At 38.3% G+C, this 26,768-nt stretch overlaps 1 protein-coding gene across 2 annotated transcripts in view; it reads left to right on the top strand.

Moving 5' to 3' along the window:
• The window catches only part of LOC131688099 (sarcolemmal membrane-associated protein), a 73,915-nt gene that overhangs the window by 15,119 nt on the left and 32,028 nt on the right, over positions 1-26,768 (top strand). The window contains exon 1 of one of the 2 annotated variants that reach the window (XM_058972251.1): positions 25,275-25,426. The exons of the other annotated variant lie outside the window; for it this stretch is intronic. Coding sequence (XP_058828234.1) covers positions 25,391-25,426 — 36 coding nt within the window. The 5' untranslated portion in view covers positions 25,275-25,390. Of the gene's footprint in view, positions 1-25,274; positions 25,427-26,768 lie in introns of those variants that run through there. 2 annotated transcript variants of the gene reach the window in all.

Genomic DNA, 26,768 nt, shown 5'->3' with positions numbered 1-26,768 from the left:
ATACTGACAAACGATAAAAGCAAAGTGAACATATAAGCCACGTCGACACGCACGAGTTTTCTATTCCTACATAAAAGAAGATTAGTGCAAGAACGTCCGAACTCCAAAAATCCTGTTTCGGGATACAGCAGAAAAAAGAAAACTATCGAAAATACTCTTTTTTTTGTGTAACAGTGTAACTAGAATACTTTTTTCGTTTCTGTTTTCTAGAATATATTTATGCGGAACCCGAACCAAGTTGTTGGCCAAGAATTTGTGGCAACAAATATCTCTGCGTTATGTTTCTCTCACCTGCATCCGCGTAAAGTAATCTGCAGCTAGCAGTGTATTGACAAAACTAATACGTGACAATTTGGCTTTGGTGATTTAATGGCATTTTCCTAGGATTAAGAATGCATTCACTAAGAAAGACGAACGATGAACTAGAGCCGGTTAAACGCATATGCACTGTTTGAACTCCGTTGTCCGGGGCAGAATAAATCTACGTAAATGACGAAGTTTTCATGTTGCTTTCGAAAACGAAACGATCTGTTTTCTGCGATTTCTTAAGTATTTCAAGTAGTGCGATTTTCACAAGTTAAATGGTTAAAATCGAAGTTTTTCTATGTTCGTAGATGCCAAACTGCGTTAGCGGATGTACAAACATTAGTCACTAGAAAAATCTTTACCACAAAAAGAATCTGTAATAAAACCAGTAGTCTTATTTATAAAGTTTTTCAACTTGGACCGTTCTTGAACTGAACTTCTTGTATGGGTGACGTTGAAATGAGTTATATCACTCTTATTTCTAGATTCGAGAAATTTGAACAATTAGCTTTGGATGCACTTTTAGGCAAACATTACGTAACAAAGAAAACATTGAACACCTTTTTCGATGGATGAAAACATCAGTTTGTTCAGCAGAAATCGTGTAATTTCGTCTATATCTAGGGGTTTGCTCAGAAAACACAATTTGTAATTATTTTAAGAAAAAGAACATTTTCTTACGAGAATTTACATAAAAAATATTCTGGGTGGAACCAGGTATGATCAGCTACGTATTAAGCATTTGTTAGCCTTGAATGCACTGATTCAACGTTAAAATCAACGAGAAAGTTGTGAATTCCCTCCTGACCCATAAGAGAAAATAATTTTGCCTTGGGAAAAATAAGATATCGGTTCAGCCTTGCGTATGAAATTTCATACCTTGAACTACCAGCAGAATTTTCGCAATTGTTTCACCAATTTCTTCCATTTTTTCGCACTGAGCCACATCTTTCACACCTCTCATGGCCATTCGTTCACAATCCGAAACAAGAATTAGTGATTTAGAAGATAAAATTGATAATATGTATTGTTCATATTTTGGTTTGAATTTTGTCCAACTTTGACACCCGAAAACACAATGGAATCTTATAAAAAAGATTATTGAGCATACACATTATAAACTATAGGGTATTAATTAACGTTCTCAGAAGACCAGAAGTTTGAAAACGCCGTTATCGTATAACAAGTATGATCTTGAAATGTGTTGTTTTTGCGTATGAAATTTCATACGCTAGGACGTAATGGGTTAATCCAACTTATTGACAGTGGTAGAACTGGTTCTGGATCAACGATGTCAGTCGCAGCGCCTAGCTAATTCGTCCGCCTATTTATTTCCGTAATACCGATAGTTAAATAGCATTTGCAATGCTAAGCTTTTCAATATAAGTTCGACATGCGATTAGTAATCTCGATCTCGTATCAGCGAACTAAGTTCCTTTAGGGTAGCCTGAGAGTCAGAGCAACAATCAATTCATTTACCGCAAATTCCTTGTCGAAGTACCGATTGTACGCCTCACAGAATCGCGAAGGTTTCTGCTTGGAGTACGGTACAGTATCTACCAAGCGAATGGGATTGGTCTAATCTCATTTCACGACAATAGACACCAGTACCGGCTCGGCCCTCCAAGACCTTAAAACGGTATGCACAAGAAAGTGCTTCTTGTTTCAGAAACACATACAGTGGTTTTACGTTCAAGAGCGCCTCCAGAGCAGCAGTAGGTGTTGTCAAGAACGCACCAGTCATCGCCACCAAGACTATCCTCTAAATATAGTTTAAATTTGGTTAGATTATCGTGACTTCTCCCTTCTGCCACCACATAAGACACCAGTATACCAGTATTGGTCTAACAATTGTGTAGCTCCACTGAATGTACTTGGGTTTGAGCCCCCAAGATTTTCTGAAAACCCGTCTACATTGGCTGAAGGCCATGCAAGCTGTGTTGATTCTGAAATCGATGTGGACCGCCCAATTAAGTTTTGAGTCAAAAATTACCCCAACGTACTTAACTTGATCTGCAACACCAATTTCAGAGTTGAAGAACTGCAACGGACGAGCTCCGGTTGGAATTCTTCGTTGCGTGACAAGCACCGTTGATATTTTGTTTGAATTAACTGATAGTCCAACATGAAGAAACCATTGCATAAAATCAAAAAGTGTGTTAATGAAAATACCGCTGATCATTATATGATAATCATCGGCGAAACCATATGAAAATCTGTAAACCCAAGCTCATTAAATTGCCTTAACAAGCCATTAGCGACAAGGTTTCATAGAAGTAGCGACAGCACACCACCTTAAGGACATCCGCAGACAGTCAGTTTGCTCATCGCTACAACCGACATCTTTGCTCATCGTTAAGGTTGGATAGAGAATGGGCAAAAATTGAAAACGAAAAAGGCAGTTTTTTCCACACCGTATGTTAGATCTTCATAAAAATCAATCAGCTTATGTAGAATGTTGTTACAGTACTGCTGATTGATTTTATGAAGATCTAACACACGGTATGGAAAAAACTGCTTTTTTCGTTTTAGATTTTTGCCCATTCTCTGTTCAACCTTAACGATGAACAAAGATGTCGGTTGCTAAGTATTGCGTGTATCCAGCCCGTGATAAATGAAGGTACTCCATGACTTTGTGCTGCTTCCGATACGAATTCAAAAGACACGTAGTCAAAATCACTCTTCAATATCAAGAAAAACTCCTAAGCTTGATTGATTTTTCAATGTTGTAGACAACATTGTGTAACAGGGTGGTTCCCTCGCTGATATGTATGTTGCATTGCATGCAGCGGGTACTCGCCCAAGCTAATGTCCCGAATATAGTGGTCGATTAAACGTTCCACTGATATGAGAAGAAAGGAGGTCAAATTGATCGGTCTAAAGCTCTTTGCCTCCTCATAAGTGACGTGACCACCTTTGGAAATTAATTTTACAGTTATTTCGCGCCACGCTAATAGAATGTATCCTGTTGCAAGACTATAAGTAAGAACCTTTTTCAAAATATGCTTGAAGTGTTCATATCCTCGTTGTAGTAGAACTGGAATGATTCCATTTTTTTCCGGAGACTTATACTGATCAAAACTTTCATTCGCCCATTTCATCGGTTTGGTTGTCACAATTGTACGAGCAAATTCCCAAGAATCAAAACTACCTGAAAAGAACTCAGGGGCACGCGTTGGTGATGGCTCCGTACAACCTGGAAAGTGCGTGTCAACGACAGTTGAGCACTGTTTCTTCGTCAAACGAGTATTCACCATTAGCAGTTCTAATCGAATTGACATGAAAGTTTTTCGATTTCGAATGTAACTCATGAAATCTACTAGTCTCGTTGACTTGATACATCTGTGCAGAGGCTTTCCAGCCGTTTCGCTCAGAAAATCGTGGCAAATTTCTGTATGCTTTGCGAGTCAATTTAAATGCCTCTGACTCGTCCCTGTGTCTACGATTCCAAGCTATTTTACATTAGTGGAAACCCATTTCTGCTACAGTATGATACAACCCTTCTGAAATCATCAGATGGGGATGGTTCATTGTGCGACAAATACAATAAACATATATGATCAATGTTCATATTGACTGTGACAGCACAAATATCGCGAGTTGTGATGTCGGATATAAGACATGCGTCAATAGCGCTATTCGCCAGTATACATGCACGAGGCATTTTTCGTGGATTTGCCATGTCATTTTTGTTGAAAGCTACGAAGACGTGGTTTAATAGCTTTGCAACATAAGCTTTTCCTTTGTGGAAATTTGGTTCTTGAGCTGAAAGTATGGAAGTTTTTCCTTCCTGCACAAGGCGGGATAGAAAATTTGCTGTGCTGAAGATTAACTTGTACTACTCTAACCACACTCATATTTTATCGTCAGCACTTATGGTACAGCAACTAGAAGATACCAAACACGTTGGATCTCATGAACCCAGTGGATCAATTCTTGGCTGAACTACTTCAACTTGACGGATGAAACACGGCCTTTAGGCTGGTTTTGTCCAGAGAAAGATAATAGGCTGTTATAAACCTCCTACACGGAAAAAAATCCGTTTATAAATTTATAAACAAAAAATCACGTGAACTGAACGATTTACGAAATTTCAGAAACAATTGTGGATAATAAATAATAATTGTGGTGTTGAAACAAAATTTTAAATATCTCGAGAAATAGTACATTTCAGAAAATTTTTGTTATGAGCATTTCAATTTAAAATGGCGTTCAAATATTCAAAAATAAAATTGTTTTTTTGTCTGCATATTTGCCTTTTGGAAAACCTATTTTTGTTGATGGAGAAGCGCGAATAACTTATGAAAAGGTTGTAAAAAAACAAAATAATTGCATTGTTGAAACAAAACTGAAAATATCTCGAGAACAACTACATTTAACAAAAAAAAATATTAAGAGCATTATGATTTTTTTTTCCAATTCGTTTATTTGATAAGGCAGGTTTGCGTTAGCTTAAAGGTGCCAATTTTGTTTTACATTTTAAATTACTTAAAACTAGGGGATTACATATTGATTAGCTATACATATACACAAGGGGGTAATATAATTTTCGTAAGATTAGGGGGTCATTTAGTTTTTATGGCAATATGGTTTGACATTTTTAGCAATGAGATTATTGGAGCAAATAATGTTTAACTAAGGGGGAAAATTTATACGACTATCTTAAAAGTAGAAATAATTAGAGGGCGTGATTAAATTTTGTAAAGATTCGGAGACATTAATTAGAGTTATTTTATGTGGTAGTAGAGTTGGGCATTTTCAACGAGATCATATAATATAATAGTTAAAACTAGAAAAGGCAAGAAGAGCTAAATGCTTCAAGAAGATATTTGGGGGGGGGGGGGGGGGAAGGGGTGTTACTTCTGTGTATAAGAGTCAGGGGAAGTAGGGTGGACAAACATGGCAGGGTGAGAACATTATTTCAGTTTCAGACTTCGGGAGATCAACGGATGCATTACAGAATCAGGGTGGCCTTCATCAGGAAGAATCATGTTCTGGGACGCCGGGTGGTCGTTCTTAGATGGCAGGGGTTTCTCCAGACGATTTCGTAGTGCGGCTCAGATGTTGATCGGCTACATTTCGAGTTGTGCGTGTGATGTTCGTGCTTTAGGTCCCGTGTTTGTTGGCTCATTTGACAGGGATGTTTTGTGTCGCCTTGGAGTCGCATCAAACCATCGTGGGTGTATGGTACAGGTGGAAGAGAGCGTTTCTGAGAATGATAAGGAAAAAGGGGCAGTTAAAGTTGGATATTGATGGTTTTTATGAAGGTGTATATAAGGGACATATAGAGGACATCGCGGCTTGCCAACACATCTCGAACCGGGACGTTGGGTGGTCTTCCTTGGGCCCGGAGGGTGTCCATAAGCCGAGACCTGGCGAAACTGTACTCGGTGCACGCCCAGACTATGTGCTCTATATCGTGATAACCGTCGCCACAAGCGCAGATACCACTCTCCACGAGCCCAATACGTCGGAGATGTGCATCCAGCGTGTAATGGTTCGCCATGAGTCGGGACATCACACGAATGAAGTCACGACCCACATCCATCCCCTTGAACCAAGGTTTCGTCGATACCTTAGGGACTATCGAATGTAGCCACCTTCCTAGCTCTCCATTGCTCCACGAGGTTTGCCAACTTTCGAGGGTTCTCTGATGAGTAATACTGAAAAATTCGTGGAAGCAAATTGGTCTTTCAAAAACGTCACCTTCAATGGCACCCACCTTAGCTAAGGAGTCCGCCTTCTCATTGCCCGGAATGGAGCAATGAGAAGGGACCCACACCAAGGTAATCTGGAAAGATTTGTCAGATAAAGCACTCAGTAGCTCCCGTATTTTCCCCAAAAAATACGAGGAATGCTTTCCATGTTTCATCGAGCGAATAGCGTCAATAGAACTCAGACTATCCGAGACGATGAAGTAATGGTCTGCGGGTAATGTGTCAATGACTCCAAGGGTATACTGAATAGCAGCTAGTTCTGCGGCGTAAACTGAAGCAGGGTCACTGAGTTTGTAGGAGGCGGTGAACTTTTGATTGAAAATACCGAAGCCAGTGGACCCTTCGAGGTTTGATCTGTCAGTATAAAACATCTTAGAACAGTCGACTTCTCGGAATTTATTATAAAAAATATTTGGAACCACTTGTGGGCGTATGTGGTCCGGAATTCCACTAATCTCATCTTTCATGGATGTGTCGAAGAAAACAGTAGATTCAGAAGTATTTATGAAATGCACACGGTTGGGATTGTAAGAAGAAGGATTATTATTTTGCGCCATGTAGTCAAAGTACAGGGACATAAAACGGGTCTGAGAATTGAGCTCAACAAGCCTTTCGAAATTTTCAATCACCAACGGGTTCAAGATATCGCATCGAATGAGCAATCGATATGAGAGTTCCCAAAATCGATTTTTCAGCGGGAGAACGCCCGACAGGACTTCGAGACTCATCGTATGGGTCGACTGCATGCACCCTAAGGCGATACGCAAACAACGATACTGAATTCTTTCGAGTTTGATGAAATGTATGTTCGCGGCGGATCGGAAGCAGAAGCATCCGTATTCCAGTACCGACAGTATCGTTGTTTGATACAACCTAATTAGGTCTCCTGGGTGGGCACCCCACCACGTTCCGGTTATTGTACGAAGAAAGTTGATCCTTTGTTGGCATTTCTGTTTCAGATACCGAATATGGCATCCCCAAGTACCTTTCGAGTCGAACGAGACCCCTAGATATTTTACTGTGAAGACCTGAGCTATAGTTTGACCCATTAATAGAAGCTGTAGTTGTGCTGGTTCACGCTTCCTAGAAAATACAACTAGCTCAGTTTTCTCCGTTGAGAATTCGATACCCAGCTTAATAGCCCATGCAGACAAATTGTCCAAGGTATTCTGTAATGGTCCTTGTAGATCGACAGCTTTGGGTCCCGTAACAGACACCACGCCATCGTCTGCAAGTTGTCTTAACGTGCAGGAATTGTCAAGACATTCATCAATGTCGTTGACGTAGAAATTGTATAACAGGGGGCTTAGACATGAGCCCTGGGGAAGGCCCATGTAGCTAAATCGTGATGTCGATAAGTCACCATGCGAAAAATGCATGTGCTTATCAGACAACAAGTTTAGTAAAAAGTTGTTTAAAATCGCTGAAAGACCATGCTGGTGCAGCTTCTCTGAAAGAATGTTGTTAGAAACTGAATCAAAAGCCCCCTTTATATCTAGGAACACTGATGCCATCTGCTCTTTACTAGCATAGGCCATTTGAATTTCGGTTGAGAGCAACGCAAGACAATCGTTCGTCCCTTTGCCTTTGCGAAAGCCAAATTGTGTATCTGACAGTAAGCCATTTGCTTCGACCCAATTGTCGAGGCGGGATAGGATCATTTTCTCGAACAACTTCCGGATACAAGATAGCATTGCGATCGGTCGATACGAATTGTGGTCGGAGGCTGGTTTTCCTGGTTTTTGGATGGCGATGACCTTCAATTGCCTCCAATCGTGTGGGATAATGTTAGCCTCAAGAAACTTATTAAATAAGTTCAACAAGCGTCTCTTGGCAGAGTCTGGCAGATTCTTCAACAAGTTGAATTTGATTCTGTCTGGCCCTGGAGCTTTATTGTTACACGACAAGAGAGCAAGTGAGAACTCCACCATCGAAAAAGGTGTTTCGTTCGCGTTATCGTGACGGGACGCGGCGCGGTAGATCTTCTGTGCCGGGGCGGAATCCGGACAAACCTTCTTGGCGAAATCGAATATCCAACGGTTTGAATATTCCACGCTCTCATTAGTACTGTTTCGATTTCGCATACGTCGGGCTGTTCCCCAAAGAGTGCTCATCGATGTTTCTCTCGTTAATCCGTCGACGAACCGGCGCCAATAACCGCGTTTTTTGGCTTTCATCAAACTCTTCATTCGCTTGTCTAACGTCGCGTACTGTCGAAAACTAGCGGGTAACCCGTCGTTCCGGAAGGTCTTAAACGCGGCGGCCTTCTCTGCGTACACGTCTGAGCACTCTTTGTCCCACCAGGGATTGGGAGAACGTTTTTGTATGTTCGCGCCGGGTACTGGCTTAGTCTGAGCTTGATTCGCGCTGTCGAGAATCAAGCCAGCCAAAAAGCTGTACTCTTCCTCCGGAGGAAGTTCTTGAGTAGATTCGATGTTGTCGGATATCGCGGCAGTATAGCTCTTCCAATCGATATTTCGTGTGAGGTCATACGAAATATTGATTGTTTCCAATGGCCTTGAGCCGTTATTGATTGAGACTACGATCGGCAGATGGTCGCTACCGTGGGGATCAGGGATTACCTTCCACGCGCATTCTAACTTTAGCGAGGTCGAGCAAAGGGATAAATCTAATGCGCTTGGGCGCGCAGGTGGGGGAGGAATCCGTGTCATTTCACCCGTGTTTAGAATTGTCATGTTGAAGTTGTCGCAAATATTGTGAATTAAAGAGGAACGGTTATCATCATAAAGGCAACCCCATTCCGCACCGTGAGAGTTAAAGTCGCCTAAAACTAGTCGCGGTGCAGGCAGGGATTCTATGATGTCATGTAGCCGGCGATGCCCAATCGCGGTGTTGGGGGGAATATATATGGAAGCTATGCAAAGATCTTTGCCTTTGGTTGTTACTTGACAAGCGACAACTTCAATACCTGTTATCGAGGGAAGGTTAATTCTGTAGAAGGAATAGCGCTTTTTGATCCCCAAAAGCACTCCTCCATAGGGGGTGTCTCGATCCAGGCGAATAATATTAAAGTCGTGGAAGTTGAGATCTATGTCGGAAGTTAACCAAGTTTCACATAATGCAAATGCATCGCAACTCAAATTATTTATTAAAATTTTGAAGGAATCGATTTTCGGGATGATACTTCTGCAATTCCACTGTAGAACAGTGATCAAATCCGTGACCTCGTTCGATGAGTTAGCCATCGAAGGATACAATCGCTGAAAGGAGGGGCCATTTAGCAGTCAACTGCTTCAAAAATGTTCTTACTGTAGGGAGAAAAGCTAACATAAGACTTTTAATTGGATCAGTTATATTGAAAATTTTTATTATCCAGTCCACAATGTCCGAGAGTTTGATAATTCCAGTGCCGCGATTATTCTCGAACTGAAACAGAGGAACACTTGTGATTTTTGATGTTCCGGGAAGTGCTGGGAACTCCTTCTCTGAGTTCAATCCTCCGAGACCAGGAGCTAATTGCTTCGGTTTGGTTGCAACACTTCCAATAGATGTGACTTTCGGAGTCCCGTCAAGGGATACCTTCTGGCCTTTACAACGAACTTTAGGAGAGGAAATGTTCCTCCTCTTCCTATAACTTCTAGGCGCCCTAGTAGATGTTCCCTCTTGTGGGTCATCAGCCTCGCCCTCGTTAGGAGGCAAGTGAGCATAGATGTTTGTTGAGGTTGGTGGTGTAGCTTTCTTTAGCATTTCTGCGAAAGAACGTTCGGATCGTCCCGCAAGGGAACGTTTTAGTTTATCCCCGCGTAGTTTGTACGCGGGACATGCCGAGATATCATGCAGATTCTCTGCACAGTAAGGACACTTCTCAGCATTCTTACTGCACGAATCATCTAGATGATTCTCCCCGCATTTTCCACAGCGGGCCTTATTGCTACAATGGGTGGCTGTGTGACCCAATTGTTTACACTTTGTGCAATTCATGACCCGCGGCACAAACAGACGCACAGGCAGACGAACCTTGTGCAAGAGGACGTAATTTGGCAAAGCGGTACCAGCGAAGGTCAACCGATAAGAGTTTGATTGGGGGTACGTTTTTGAACCATCCCCCGCAACTACTACTGAGTGCAATCGCTTGCACTCGAGTATTTTCACTGGCTGAAGTATGCGGTCTCTAAAACGGCCAACCCCGTACTGCAGCAGATCCTCGCATGTCAAACTGTCATCGGTGACAACGCCTTCAGACTGTACTTTTACAGCTGGAATATACACGTGATAGTCCTTCGTAAAGTGCTCGCAGCAAGCAATATCGTTTGCCTGCTTTGAGTTAGTCAGCACGACCCTCAGCCTGTCTGAGCGGACCTTTTTTATTTCGGTCACAGCCGAGAACCGTTCCGTCAGGTCTTTTGAAATCTGTAATAGATTCAGCGATTTTGTTTTGGGCCGAAAGAAGACCACAAAGGGACCGGTCGAGAGCTCTGGATATTGTTTCGGTCGGGGGAGAGCCTTAGGAGTCGACTCGATCTCCATTTGGCCATCCGGGGAGGAAGCCATCGACACCGTCAATGCACGGGGTCAGCACCCGCGCAGACGGGAAAAAGCCGTAAATGTATCAAAAGGTAGATTTCACTTATCTGTATACTCGTTTCCCACGACGCACCAGTCCAGCTTAAATAGCTGGTTATTGTTCAATCCTCGCTTTACGAACAAAAGGTTGAGGAATGTGGCCTAACGGTTAACACACGCACAAAAGAATAAAAGTCCAAACCTCGAAGAGGCAGAGAATGGCAAAATAACCTTGAACGCGGATTACTGCACTGTTCTTTTTCCAACAGACCGAAAACATAACACTTCTATCTCGATCGAGCGATGCGTAGAGACTGAGCATTATGATTTTAAATGGCGTCTAGAAGAATATTCAAATATAAAATTGTACTTTTGGCTGCAAATAGTATGAATTATAAAAATGTGTCAAAAGTTGTTGTTAGGAAAACGTTTTCATCGAAAGCTTGTCCATGATTCGAATACACTGAAAAAGTTTCTTTTAAGTCTTCAAAACGATAAACATTAGATTGTTGACATTCCATGACGGGCAAATAACTTTTAAAAAGGGCTCAATTACACGAATTAATTGTTTTAGTTGGAGCGAAATTCCAAATATCTCATTCTTTTCTCTTTAGTTTTCTGTTAATAAAATATAAAAAATTAGAAAAAAGGGAATTTGTTGCAATTTAAATTTTTAGTTTTGTATTAAATGACACAAGATTTTTTTCAGCGCATATTTTTTTTCGCGCAGAAGTGTACATTCCCTGTAACTCGTTCTCAGATAGTTTTGCTGTATAAAATACAGTAATTGGACAAACAAATTGAAATGGCAAAGAAAATCGTGGAGATTCATAAAATGACTCCAAACTCCAAAGTTTCGTTCGAAACGTCGATGGTCATATTTTGCGGTCGGCTGATTTCTCATGGAATCCCTTATGTGTGTTTTCAAAAAACTAGTTCGAGCAAAAATGGACATGGCGTTACATTGAAATGTTTGGTTGGGTTACTGTGGTTGTTCCCTGGACATGTATAGTTGTTGTTATGATTCTTGTTCATACTTTAGGGATACACTGGTTTATAGTATATCATTTAAAGCGATGTTCATGATTTCAGAAGCTTAGTAGGGATTTTCGTAATTTCTCATCACATTACTGTGATTCATGAGTTCACTTTCGATTTTTTTTTTTTTGGTAGAATAGCACGATTTATATTCATGATTTTAGGACTTTAATCGCAAAATTCGTAATTTATATTGACATTTTCGTGATATTTTATTCACGAGTTTCGTGTTTGATTTTTCTGGCAGAGTAGTGTGAATTGTGTTCATGAACTCAGTCACGATTTCCGTAATTTCTATTCGCGTTATCGTATTTTTATCTCAAGTAGAGTGATTCGTGTTCATGATTTCATGATCGTAGTCACAATATTTAATGTTTTAGTCACGAGCTGTGTATTTTAAGTTCATGATTACACGATCTTAGTCAGGATTTTCGTAATTTGTATGCACGTTATCGTGATATTATGTTCTTGAGCTCACTTTCGAGTTTGACACGTGGGTTAATGTGACTCATGTTCATGTTTAATTACTATCGGGTTTTTTACTCGGAGTAACGTGACAATATGGTTTGGTTCATAAAGGCGTAACAGATTCGCTGTATCTTGTTTTGTGAACTACATTACGAACACGATAATATTTTTGGTGCCCAGCGCAGTTTTCATTTTCTGTCCAGACATCAGATTAAACCTTATCAAATGGATAACGATGTTTGAAGTCCTAATAGTTTTGTTATATCTGCTGTTCGCACCAATTGTTAGTCGCTAGAAGCTGTACATAGCAATATATATGATATTTCATGAAAAACCCCAAATTTTGTAAAACAGTTCATGTGAAAATTTCAAGACCATGTGCAGAGTTGCATTAAATTGAAAAAGATGACGGATGTCTGCTAAATATCATAAGCACTCAAGATAGGTCGCGAATCATGTATTACGAATCATGAAGCAGTTCACGAATACACGAATAATATTTCATAATTTTGTTATCTATTTCACGGGTATACATGATCAGGTGTGACTTTTATACTGGGAATCAGTTCACGTTTCCATGAAAATGATTTCATGTTTTTGTGATCTGTTTCACGAACACGTATCATGGATCAGTTCACGTATATACGAATAATAATTTTCGATTTTGTGAACTATTGCACAAGTCCAAATGGTAAGTCGTGACTATTATACTAGGAGTCATAAACTAGTTCATGAATACATGAAAATTATTTCATGGTTTTGTGACTAATTCGCTAGAATTCATTAAACAGTTCACGCAAACATGAAAAAATTAATGATTTTGTGAACTATTTCACGAACACGGATATTGATTGGTGATATATTAGAAGTCATGAACTAGTTCACGATGATTGAAAGGATTCATGAATAATATTCCGGATTTAGTGAAAAAGTTCACGAGAAAATGTTTTGATTTTGTGAGCTACTCCACAACCTCGAAAATCAGATAATCTTCAAGATGAATCATGAATCAGTTCACGTCGTGTAGAAGTGCTCTGAATAATGTTCCTAAAGCTATGAATAAAATCACGTTTGAATCTTTGGTTTAATGAAAAATGTTCGTAAAATTGGGAACCAGTTCACGTATAGAAAATCCATTTGATAATGGTATGGCGGAAATCGTGACTGGAATTAACAAAACAAAAACAAATATATCCACTAATAAAAGCGTTATATAGGCGTTACTGAATTGAAATGGAACATAATTATGAAACACATGATTTTATTTTGCGCATGTTTTCGTAACGTAAAAAAGTGATTGTTCCAGAATTCATGACACTTTATTCGCGCTTTCGGGAACAGTTTTTTCCTGGTAGTGGACGTACGTCGCTGGAGACATCATATTTTAATATACAGTTAACTCTCTCTATGTCGATATTGAAGGGACCATCGACATAGGGAGAGATCGACATATAGAACACAATGATTTTCTTTGAGACAACTTTTCCTTCAGGACATCATAATGCATACCGGGAAATGAAGATAGATGCTCGTATTGGGGGGAGTATGGTAGTAGCCGACGGGGTAAAGTGCACACGCACTGCAAAACATCAAGTTTGCCGTTTGAGAAAGTATCCCTTATTTGCAGTTTATCATTCTGCCCCACATGTAGGGGAACATGGGGAGACTTGACCAGGTTTTTTTTAGAGATTTATGTAGGTTTACTACATAAATCTCTAAAAAAGTTTTCAATCCTTCCAAAGTCATTGAGATATAATGTAAAAAGGTATTATTCGTGTTCATAATTTTTTGCGGAATTTTTAATTTACTTTTTCAAACGTTATAAAAGTTTGAGATCGTTTTTTTTGTCAAGTCTTCCCAATGCGGGGAGACCTGACCAATGCCTGGGGAGACTTGACCAAGAGAATTTTGAAAAATCAGAACAAAAAATATTGACAAATAATACTGTAATCTTTTTTTCCATATTGTCGAGGCCATTAGGTAGCAGTAAAAAAATATAAAAAGGGTTGCATTTCATAAATTTCGACTGTGTTTAATGCATTTCCTTTTAAGGATTAACTGTTCTGCTTACATTGCATATTAACACGTCACGAAATCAGCCACATTACTACTAACTTTGTTTACTAGTACAACAAGATATAGACTGATGTTTGATGTGGGATTTTTTTTGTGAGGTGATTAACACTAACAGTAGGTACGACAGCATAGTAAATATCAGATAAATTTTATTTTTCATCGGCCTATTGCCACTTGGTCACGTCTTCCCATAAAATCTTAGTCAAGTCTCCCCATCATTAGTTATTGCGTTCAATCTCGTGCAAATTTTAGTAATAACTATTTAAATATTCCGATGTATGTAAAATCATTTCACTAGTTCATAAAGTATATATAATGTATGAGTATTTTATAAGTAATTATTAGGCGAGTAGATATGTCCATACAAAGTTTGATAAATTACATAATTTAACGCGAATTTATTAAATACGGAATCTTTTCTATAAGGAAAGAATTTTTCATTCCAAACTTTTAAAATTACCTTAACGGACCGAAACTAGCATAAAAAAATTTTTGAAAAAAATTTAAGAACCTAATAGAACACGTCATATCCAATAATCGAATTCTGCGCTTGGTCAAATCTCCCCATGTTCCCCTAATTGAAATTTTTTTGACCACGAAAGTATGATTTCCGTGCTACAGATGGCTACATTTTAAATATTTTTATAGCACGTCAAAGTCAAAACTTTGAACCCAAAAATGCATAATTTCTAGAAAACCTCGATATATGCAGATTAAGATGAATTCGTTTTACAAAGTATCGTAGGAAAACATTGAATATCCACTTTCCGCAAATCATGTCTTTACTGCCCCTACATGCAGAATATTGATATTGGACTTAGCGCCCTGATCACCAATTTTCATTTCATTATGTATATGCTTTGTGATGTCCTGAGAGAAAACAAAAACACATCGACATAGAGAGAGAATAATGCAGGCAAATATAAAGCTAGGTACATCGAGATAGGGAGATGTCGAGATAGAGAAAATATCGACATAGAGGAGTTTTTATACGTGCGATCTGAAGGGACCCACGAAATAATCGAGATAGAGAAAAATATCGACATAGAGAATATCGACATAGAGAGAGTTAACTGTATTGTAAAAATATCAAAACGATCAAAAATGATTTGTTCGAGTTACGTGTTCGGCATGCTCAAAAATGTGGAAAACACGGTTAAAGTTTTCAGTACGCTTGGGGTATACATAAGAAGTGCTGCGACGGATTCGAAAGTTTGAACATTTAGCTATTACTGTTACCATCCTTTTTTTTGGCATATCACTTTTAAGACTTTGAAGGAGATTTTAGAACAATAAGAATTCGCTTTTTTTAATTCTACTGTGGTTCTATGGTGAGCCAAGTATCCGGAAAGTAGCTCAAGCTGGAAGGGTACGGTGGGCGGGGCATATTGTGAGGATACCGGACAACAACCCCACCAAGTTGGTTGTCATCTCCAACCCGGCAGGTACAAGACGGAGAAAAGCGCAGCGTTCCCGGTGGCTGGACCAAGTGGAGCAGTACCTGGCGAGTATCGGGCACCTGAGAGGCTGGAGACAAGCAGTAACTGACCGAGTGACGTGGCGGAATATTGTGCAACAGATTAAATCATGATAATATGATGTACAATCAGGAAATATAATATAAATATATGTGGTGTAACCCCTTAAAAATGATCCTAACAGCATTTTTTGAATTGCAAGACTAGATCGTAGATGGTCATAAACGGAAACCCTGGCCACATTTAACTATTTTGACGGTTCCGGAGACCCCGGAACGTTGTCCGAAATCGGGTTTGAATAAAAACATTATGACATTATGAGTATCTTGGAATAACAGGACTAAATCATTGCTAAGCATGGAGAGGCTCTTTAACTCAGTTGGAATCTTCCGAATGCTTAGTTCATTCCGTATAGCACAATTTTTCCACATAATAATAAAATCAGGACACGTTTGTTTGAAAAAAGTTCCTTATTTTGATACTTACAATATTTTTACAGGACCTTGAAAAAGTTGGATTTTCAGGTTTACTCAACCCCTATACCATGTCGCACCGACATCCGCCACAATCTAGTCGGTTTTAGTAGCACTCGCTAGGGCCAAACGAACTGCCACTTAAAGCGACTTAAGCGACATTGCTTGAAATATTTAACATAGAAACAAAAGTTGATAAGCATTTTTTTCTAATGCTAAACGAGCTTCTGTAGAGATAATCCGGCGTTTGATGAAATATCGACCAATTTTCCTGACTGAACAAATAGGCAGTGTATTAGCCCTTTCGGGTTTCTGTCCAATGTGTTTACAACTGACTGATAGCGCTGACAGTCGGTTAGAGTGTCAATTAAAAATCTTTTCTGATTATTACTTGATAAGAAGTATAATTAAGATCACTGCAGGCGATAGATTATCATACTCCATTAGAAATTCGTGTAGTACTGGTTTTTGTTTCCAGTCACACTTACTTTGCTTGTAGTTCTTCTCATATAGCAGACGGTTACTTGAGGAATTGCTTAGATCGATCAAACTATTTGCGAAGATTTGTAAGGATTTAATTTATTCGAACGCGATTATCGTTATTAACAACACGTAACGACAACGCTGCTAAATGGATATCAAATTAACAGAAAGCAAGTGGTAAACAATCGTGTCGGAATCTGAAAAATGTTCCCAGCACACGGAAGTCAGTTGCCATTTCGCCCGACACTCCGTCGTTGAGGTCACCGCGTACAAGCAACACATGGCAATAATAGATGGAAACTAAATTAAATCTCGACCCGTCACGCTACGGCTTTTCGTCGCTACCTTATGTGTTACCCACGCCCATCTCTATGCCAGCGCAATTGTTTTGATACGAAAAGCAGGTTTTACTTTCGAAACTGCATCGAACCGCGCACTGAGCCGTTTGGGAAGCCAATGCAATCGTTTGAAATGTCATTACAAAAACAAGCAATCGAATCGACATATTCCGTGGAGGAAAAATCATTCCACTCTAAGTTTGTGATTGTTGGTTTCAAACTGAAAATTATGTCAAGGATGGGTGCAGCTTATGACTTCCCAAGCGTGGATTGCTGAATTCCTTTGTCAATATACTGAGCGGTATTGATGCTCAAATGCCTCGCCTATTCAGATCGGATTAGTTGTATGTAGCAATGTAGCACCGCCCAGTAGCGAACAGTTTGACTGTTTCGTGCTCACCTCAACTCTAATTCATCCGTAAAAGTCACGAAAATATCGCGGAACAACGTGACAATTGCAGTCGAACGCTGTGCAATGCATTATGGCGCGAGATTGTGTTGCTGAGGGGTTTCCCCTCTTTTCGCAACAGAGACTGCCGTGATACGCATAACTGTCCCATCTGCATAGGAAACCCATAGCAAATGGGACTGTTATGCGGATCACGGCAGGAGAGCTCTCGGCCACGATTGAATCTTACCAAAACAATTCCGGCAATGTTAATTAGTAATTAAATTAATGGCTTATACCACGCGTTACCTCGCGATAGCATCTAAGCCCAACGGCTGAATTTCGTCACAAACAAAAACAGACGTGTGAATTATTTTTTTTCCGAAATAGTTATGTATACATTTAAATCAAATTAAAAGTCCCTGTAAAAAAGATTTTCAGCATTTGCTAGTCGACCGTATCGCCATGTTTAAGTTGTTACTAATCGCCAATAATTTCTAAACGACAGTTAAATATATTCCTCCTACACACATTTTAAATTTAACTTGGTCATCTGTTTTCTGTGGTTAAGTGGAGACGCAATATTTAGTCGCTGAACTGCCAGTGTCGGATCACCACAAATTGAAGGGAAAAGCTACCTACCAACTTATCAACGCACGCAAGATTGCGGTCTTCGTTTACAAATTAAACATAAAAAATCAACGACGCCGTTATTTAATCTTCCGACGTTCGCTTGTGTTGTGGTTGTGCGGTTAGCGGCCCGTAGGAAATTTTTTTTTAGATAATGGTTAGTTTGTCACATCTTAATAATCTATTTTTTGTTGAAATACTATTGATAATTCATATATTATTCAAAACTGATCAAACCTTTCAATTTAGACTGTCTTTGACTATTTTTCCTTGCAATCGAGCTATTTTAAATGTTCTAGGCGAATTATATCGCGCATCAGAAGGTTCAAATCGTGTAGTAGCTATTAAGGTCAAAACAGCTTAAAGTGTATTCTACTTCACTTCGGTTATGTCTTTGACATTACCTGCCCTTCATTTTCATGTTGCACATTTTTTCCTTTTCTCACCTACCCAAAAAAGTTTTGCCATTCGTTTGTTTTTCTAATATTTGAATGGAGCAAGGCATACCAATGCACAGTGGCACGACTTAGCACAAAGGGTGGACTAAAGTCAAAACTTTGCCGTATTGGTCCAAATAGGACGGTTTTTGGTACGTTGAATTCGTTTTCGAATAAAATAATATTACAAATAAACATTTACTATTAATTAGGGTATCTCAATAATATCTATTTTACCGAAACAATTCTTAAAATGTTAAAAATTTTCGTGCGCCAAATCGTTTATATTAACTCCTGTTAAAAGAACCTTCATTATATATTAGGGTGGCTCAAAAATAATTTTTTTGCAGTATCTTTTTTTAAGTAATGTTTGTGTGTTGAATTTCTTTTTTGATTATGAACTATATTAGAAATTAACTTTACACATTATTATGGTGGCTCTATGTATTTTGTTTTTACGAGCGTAATGATTTTTTAGTAGTAATAATAGTAAGCTAAATTTATTTTCAATGTTGAAATGAATTAATTTACAACTCATTTTGATGCTTCAGAAACTGTTATTTAGTTTTTACGAATTAAATGAGATGTGTTCGAATAATTTTGAAACGTTAAATTCATTATTGGGTTACTTGATATGAAAAATACATTTTCATTAATTTTTAAAACAAAACTTTTGAACATCTTAGCTTAATTGCATGCACTAATCAATAGGGTGGTTAACGAAATATATTTTCGTGGGTGTGCTTTTAAGTAAATTAGGACACTTATTTCATATCTTACTTAAAACATAAATTCAAAACCCTTTTTTGCGTAAAAGAGCATTAAAAATGATCTTAATTGATTTAAAAAAGCATTAAATATGATTTTAATTGATTTGGATAATATTACTTACCCTTAAGATAAATCAGTACTATAAAAATTCTGATCAAACTAGTTGTATCTAATGAGTAGAGTACAGTTTCTGCGTAAGTTATCAAAAAAATAGCTTCAGGAACATTCAATGACTTGTATCAATAGGATGAAAATATTTACTGAATTTTAAACATACTCAATAGTTTCACCACCTAAGAAATCACTTTCTACTTGGCTCCTGTCTTGACCACTAGTAAAACCCTTGTAGATCATACTCTCAATGTTATTTGAGAGTTGTGCATGTATCCGTGTCATTATTCTAGCTATAAAAGGATGAATAAAATCATAAATTTAATATCAGTAATAACCATGCGTCTCCATTCACAATTTTTTTTAAATTTTGACTGATTATTGCAAGTTTTCGCAAAACTAGCATATATTTATTTCAAAGGGAAAATTAAAAGCTTTCGAATGAGTATAGTGTGACCGTGGGTATTTACGGGCGTCGTTGTTGTTATCGCATTAGAAGTTCGAATCCAATAAAATTTCATGACAAACCTTTAATTTATGCCCTTCAACAAGCTGTCAAAAATTCATTTCACGTCCAAATCACCTAAAATCTCTTATCTCTCATAGCTCAACTGACACGAAAAAAATACTAGCGAGGCTATCGTGTAACCTTCATATATGAACTTAAATCCGGGCTCCTCCCACTGGGCAAAGTTCTTTTTTGTCTTGTGCCTTTTTACCTTTCTCATCTCTCACGTCGATTACTTTTTGGCCGTTCTGCACATGACTGTCACAATATCCAATAGTTTTCTCTAATACTGATAGTTTTCTCTCGTATACTACAAGTTGTACGTCCATCTAACCTTTACTATATGTATGTCTATGCAAACGCGACTGTTCACGCATACCTACGCTCCTCAAGTGCCAAAATACAAACACCAACTCTCGCACGATCTTGAAACGTGCTCGCCCGGAAAATCACACTCTAAAATACGAAGCTAATATAAACTAGACAACAAGTTTCAGGGCACCATAGCTGGAGACTCCAGTGAGAACGGGGAGCTTACTTTCTACCTTAATCTGAACGGTACTCTCAAAATTAACCATCAGAATGACGGCCCGCCAGAACATTCAAAAGCCCACGCTAATACGTGTACAACTATACTGTTATATAAACGAAATAACGCTAGCATACGCAACATAAATACGTCTACGCGATCAAACATGTTAACCTTAAAACGCTTGTACCCTTCGCGATAATACAAATCTGGTCCCGCATGAGAATATTCAATGGAGATCATTCGCGCACATCAATGTTCACGATCTATATGAATTCATAAACCGGTCTCAAGTGCGTTTATACCAATGCCCGTTCCCACGTAATCATGAATTCGTCATTTCAGGAATCCCTACTTTTAGTACTAAATTAATACCTTCAGCAAAAAAGATAGGTGGATAATGTCTGTGACATAACCGGAGTCTCGTAACTACACTTCGGCCATCTTAACCTTTTTTTACCGCTAATAAGGATTATTTTGCTTGGTAAAGAAAAACGTCAATGTAGAAAGATTTATGTCGTACTTTTCCTATCTTAGACCAATATTTCATTTGATTGATCCTGTGGTTTCATTTGAAACCTGCAATACACAAAAAATGGTAAAATTATAATCGGTTGATGATCTACATCTGCACCAATAGTTTCATACTGACAGAAGTCAGCAGCATCCTATGATCTTTGAATTCAGCACAGTCACGACATTCCGGTTATGTCTCAGCCATTACCCACCCGTTTTTTCCAATCTGCAACATTCTTTGAAAATATTGTTGGAACGTTATTGATGAAAAGCTGAAAATGCAAGTATGGCAACACTGGCTAATTGGTTGGATGGATAGTGGGGGATAGCTGACATATTCGTTTTGTTTATGTATTTGTATTAGTAACCGAACGTATGGAACATAGAATGACACAAGGCACTAAAACGAGCGAGAGAGCGATAGGCACGCCATCTATAAAAATATCTGTTGGTCCGATTTGCTCCTCATTTGTTATTCGACCGTCATTGTGTACTACCCTGCTAGCCAGCATCAGCAGTAGCAGAGCAGCATTTCTCGCATCATGGCCCGTACGAAACAAATCGCCTAGTCGTTACTCACTATAAGAAACAAATTAATATACGCCGGACATCTCAGGGCGCTTTGACCGGACACTCTAGTAATATGGGGGAACTCACTCCCTTCTCAATCTGAACCGTACACTCAAAATAGCGATTCCCGCGAACATTTTAAAACCAACGCAAATATGGAAACGATTACACGGTTATACAGACGAAGTTACATACACGCGACACACACTCCACGCGAAAAAACCCGTTAACATACAAGCGCTCGAGCCCTACGCGATAATACAACATCGTTCACAAACGCGAACATGCAATGGTGGTCATCCCCGCCAACCTACACCGCGATCTCTTAATCTTGAGAATACCCATGGGAACTTTTAGCACCTCCGAATCTTTTATCGCGCTTTCAAGTGCGATTATATTAACCATGCGAACATGAATCGGTCACAGCTGGAAGCCCCTGGCAGCCTACGTCCATGCTTTCAATTGGATAATTCTCAAAAAATAAAAAAAAATAATCATATATACTAGAAAAAAGTTTCAGAATAACATGGCTGGGAACTCTAGTGATATGGGGGATCTCACTCAATTCCAGCATCCGAATCGTATACATCAGACTGGCGATCCGCGCAAACTTTAAAAAACCCACGTGAATATGCAAATGACTACACTATTATTCAGCCGCATTTATACACGCGAACGTACAAACGCCGACAATATTAAACACGTTAACATACAAACGCTCGCGTCCTTCGTGATCATCCACACACACCTACGTTCATGAAAACGCCCTGGTGATTAATTTTCAACTTGAATTCGGTTTTGGGTGATTACAACTTACATCATTTAATTTGACTGTTCAATAAAGATTCGCCAGTTCGCTCTTGCCAATCAACGCATCCACTGAACAAGAAATCATGTTAATGGAAAAAAAAAATTCAGAACATTGTTCGATGTGGCGTCCTGGACGTCATGGGAGCTCTTGGCTCGAGACGCGCATCTCAGGTAGAAATCTCTTAATGACATGCACGTACCCAAAATGCTTCGCGTTGCACTGTACATGTGTACAGAACTCGAGAACGTGTTTCACGGCTTGATCTGTAGAGGCATCGTAGACTAATCGTGAGTTATGAAACAACCACAGAAAACGGTGAAAAACGAAAAATTTTGGTCAAAATTGTTAGTCACATTTTAGTCTGCCATATTGGAATAGCCATATTTATGTTTTGATATTGATACATATTAACTCGTGTTTATAAATCACAAAACTTTTTTTCTCGATTTTTGCTGAAATGTCACTTATTTTCTATTGGGGTCTGCCATATTGGATCGGTCATTTTGAATTTCGAAAAAGTGACTTCAGATTCGTAATCAATCATGTTCAAAGCTCATAATTCCATTGTTACAAAATATTGACATTCTACCACGAATAATTCATCGAAAGTGTTCTCAAAACTTTGAATGCGTTTTTCTAAAACAAGATTTTTAAAAACTGTCCATGTACATAATTAGTACAGCCCGTGGTTCATGTGTATGCGCCATCCTCTATTTTCTACTTTACCATACCGAGCACTCAATAGTCAGCTTTCTTTGCCCATACCTCGTCACGGTAGGCAGCAACAGGAAGTTCTATAGATTTGTATAGAACAAGTTTTGTATGCATGTGTAGGCTGCGGGACTTCTGCAATTGCAAACTCGCATTTTGAACTGCTCTAATACCATGCGAAATGCACGAATTCCTCTTCCACAGCTCTGCGATCAACGCCATGAATGTCGATGTAGTCCGCGAATCCAAGAAGCATGTGGGATCTTGTGATGATGGTTGCGTTCCTTTACACATCAGATCTTCGTATCGTACCTTCGAGTGCTATGTTGAACAACAAGCTTTAAAGTACATTGTCGTGTTAATTCATCTAACGTCACAAACGAACTTGATATATCACCGACCATTTTTACGCTTGATTTTGAACCTTCCAGCGTCATACGTATTACATGTATCAGTTTTGTCTGAAAACGGTATTAGAGCATTGACTATTTGTCAGTAATTTATGGTTTATTATTCATTATGTAACATGTACTATTTATTATTTATTATCCATTATTTATTGTTTATTATTTATTATTTATTATTTATTATTTATTATTTATTATTTATTATTTATTATTTATTATTTATTATTTATTATTTATTATTTATTATTTATTATTTATTATTTATTATTTATTATTTATTATTTATTATTTATTATTTATTATTTATTATTTATTATTTATTATTTATTATTTATTATTTATTATTTATTATTTATTATTTATTATTTATTATTTATTATTTATTATTTATTATTTATTATTTATTATTAATTATTAATTATTTATGTTTTTATCATTTATTTATTTGTTTATTAAAGTTTTAACCTAAAAGATTATTCACCTTTTTGAATAACATTAACAATATACAATTTCAATAATACAATTAAAAAAATAACAAAATATAAAAATTTATTGCTACCACCTGTTTTGGATGTACTGTGTGCCACTGCGTGGTAAGATATTCCCTTTTAGTGAGAAATAATTTGTTGCTTCACCATCTGATTGATTATCGTTGAGTCTATCTTCTTCCTGGACCTCGTATACGTCCATTTCGTCTTCGCTAGGGCAGTTTTGGTTTTCGCTGTTGACTGCTGCCTTTTATGTTTCTGGGTGGCTCTGGAATAGCCGTGGCATTTCCCGCCTTGTCTTCAGTTATTGTGAGCGCTTCTGGCAGGTAGCTTTTCCGAAATCCAAGTTCGACAGCTCCGATTGGGCAACACCAATAAAATGTCCCTTAGCTGTTAGAGCAGTAGAGCCTAAACTATTGTGGAACATATGGAGAATTTCATACAGCGAAGAAAGTTGCCTTGAAAGTCAAGTTTGATGCTATGGGTTATCAAGATCAAGGAATTTTTCGGAAAATGTTTAATCGTACTAATGATGAAGAATGTAAGTAGCACGGTAGGAATAATTCAAACTTACGCTCGGATGGCCAATTATCTCTAATACATTATTCTGCAGGTCCCGTTGGGCCGCACTAAAAATGTCCCTTATGTCTGTTATAGCAGTAGAACTTAAACTAAAGTCGAACATATAGCGAATTTTAAACACGGACTTTCTTGGAAGTCAATGTTGATGCTTTGAGTCATCAAAATATCGGAAAATGTTTAATCATACTAATTTTCTGATCTTTGCCCTTAATTTGATGGAGAATGGAAGTGGCACAGCAGGAATAATACAAATTTATGCTCGGATGACCAATCAAGTCTAATTCTTTTTCTAGCAAATGGCGTTTGCTTTTCTTCTGCGTATGGTATCGGTATGCGGGGGAAATGATAAATACTATTTATCAGGTAACTGAATTGTTTGGTTCGAAAAATTAAGCAAATGTAAGTATGGTTTACATTACCATAATAATCCCACTTGTTAAGCTAGACTACACCTTTTGTCTTCTTGAACATCCCTTTGGACCACGTTCAACCAACTTCCTGCATATCGTCTAATATGTGCTCGACAAAGCGAAATACAGGGTAAATGAACTCAATTCAGGCTTAGACGATAAAATATATAAAAAAATATTTAAATAGTCTTTATTACCGGACGATCACATTGTTCAATTGCGGAGTTAATTGACTAACTACATCAGAAGTGTGACTAAATCAACCCCCCATACCCTATACTGCCCCAATACAAGTCCACTAACCGGGAGGGGAAATCACACATAGAATAATCGACCGGTACGCCACAGACTGTGTGTACATGCCGGGAAAGAGTGAACGTGTGGTTTAAAAATAGGTTCCAAATAGAAAAAAAAATCGCTAAAATTTAAACTAGAAACAACCAAAGTCGTTCACTCCGTTGACGAGCAATACTCGTCAGTGCGAAGTGGCCCAGGGTGAGCGGCTTGTTTTCGAGAATGGCATGTCGCTCTTTGGATATAATTTTATAGACACGTATGTGATTTTATTGATGTGCTCAAAATCAGCTGTGCGCAGTGTTGAACTAAATATGTAACGGAACATGCTGCAATGGAGACATTTAAACGTTGTGTCGATGGTGAGCGAATTAATTAAACAAGGAACAATCCTAAGGATGATAGACTTCCGTGGTTACGCTGTTCGGCAAACTATCACAGTTATGTAAAACGTGCGTGCGCACTTTTGCGTGCTTCGGTCGCTCCTGCTTCGGTGCTTGCATGTAATCGCACAGTAGGTTCTGAGTTTTAGGACCTGTTGATAGCAGAATTTTCAGGTTGGTCACAACATGTGTGTGCTGCTGGCCATGATTTTAATTGGCTCAAAGGTTCCGGATAATCTGATTTAATACGTGCATAGACCCGTCCGATGAACCGACTTGGATCCAGCTTTCAGTCAATGCCGTAATGCAACGATATGATAATGATATATCATGTTGAGTTGAACTATGCCTGAGCATAAAAAAGTCATGGATTGTTAAAAGAGGCCGCTATTATAGACAATCTTTTCTATGGATTGCTTAGAGAGTCGTCGTAATGCGCTATCAATTGTTTCATTTCATTTTCATTTGCTTCGGCGAAATTTGAAACGGTTACGGTTCTAAAGCAAGGGAACGCTTTACGTTCATTCGTGAAATAGGTTCGTTGAGCGACTGCATGCATTCTGACGAAATTATTATTTTTGTCTAATCCATTAGGACAAAGCTAATAATAAGACTGAAGTGAAGATATTTATGGATATAGCTCATTTAGCTCATTGGGTTCCTCATCTGCCCGTACTCTGGGCAACCGGCAAGATAAGGTCGTTTTTTCCATTGCACTTTTGGGCTAGCATCATACAGTTTTTCGTGCTTCTTAGCCGATTGCCTTAGTTCTGGTTACAATAATTGTCGGCGTTTTCATTTATGCGTGCCCTATCTGTATGATACTATTAACTAGTGTATCAGTCAGAGCACTCAACTACAATTGGAATACTTTCTTTTGTATCTCTTAATGAAGTAATACTTGAAGTGAACGTTTTTAGGAAGTTATGGAAACGAGTAGTTAGATTTTTACTGAAAATTTTCCAGGTTTCAGGAAGAAATATTTTTTCTATTTCGAAATGAAAATCTCCATTTATAGTATAGAACACCAATTTCACATTAATTTCTGTCGATGTGAAACATACTCTTTAAGGAGGTCAGGTTTCCAAAGACTAAGGATTCGTAAGGAATACACCCCAAAAATTTATATTTGCTGCGATTTTTTGTCAACTGTATATTGTCACATTTGGGGATTCTTTAAGCATAAAGGGAAAGGGAAGGGAAAGAAAATGCTCCGCAAGAAATGTATAGACGGTATATGGCGACCATATTAAGTAACCAAAACTTGTACATAAAAAAGAAATATCTTAACCTGTTATTGTCCAACTTATTTTTCATGCGC

The sequence above is a fragment of the Topomyia yanbarensis genome, chromosome 3 (genome assembly GCF_030247195.1).
Source record: "Topomyia yanbarensis strain Yona2022 chromosome 3, ASM3024719v1, whole genome shotgun sequence".
In the NCBI taxonomy this organism is placed as follows: Eukaryota; Metazoa; Arthropoda; class Insecta; order Diptera; family Culicidae; genus Topomyia; species Topomyia yanbarensis.
The sequence above is the reverse complement of the archived record's forward strand: the minus strand, read 5'-3'. Positions and strand labels throughout refer to the sequence as shown.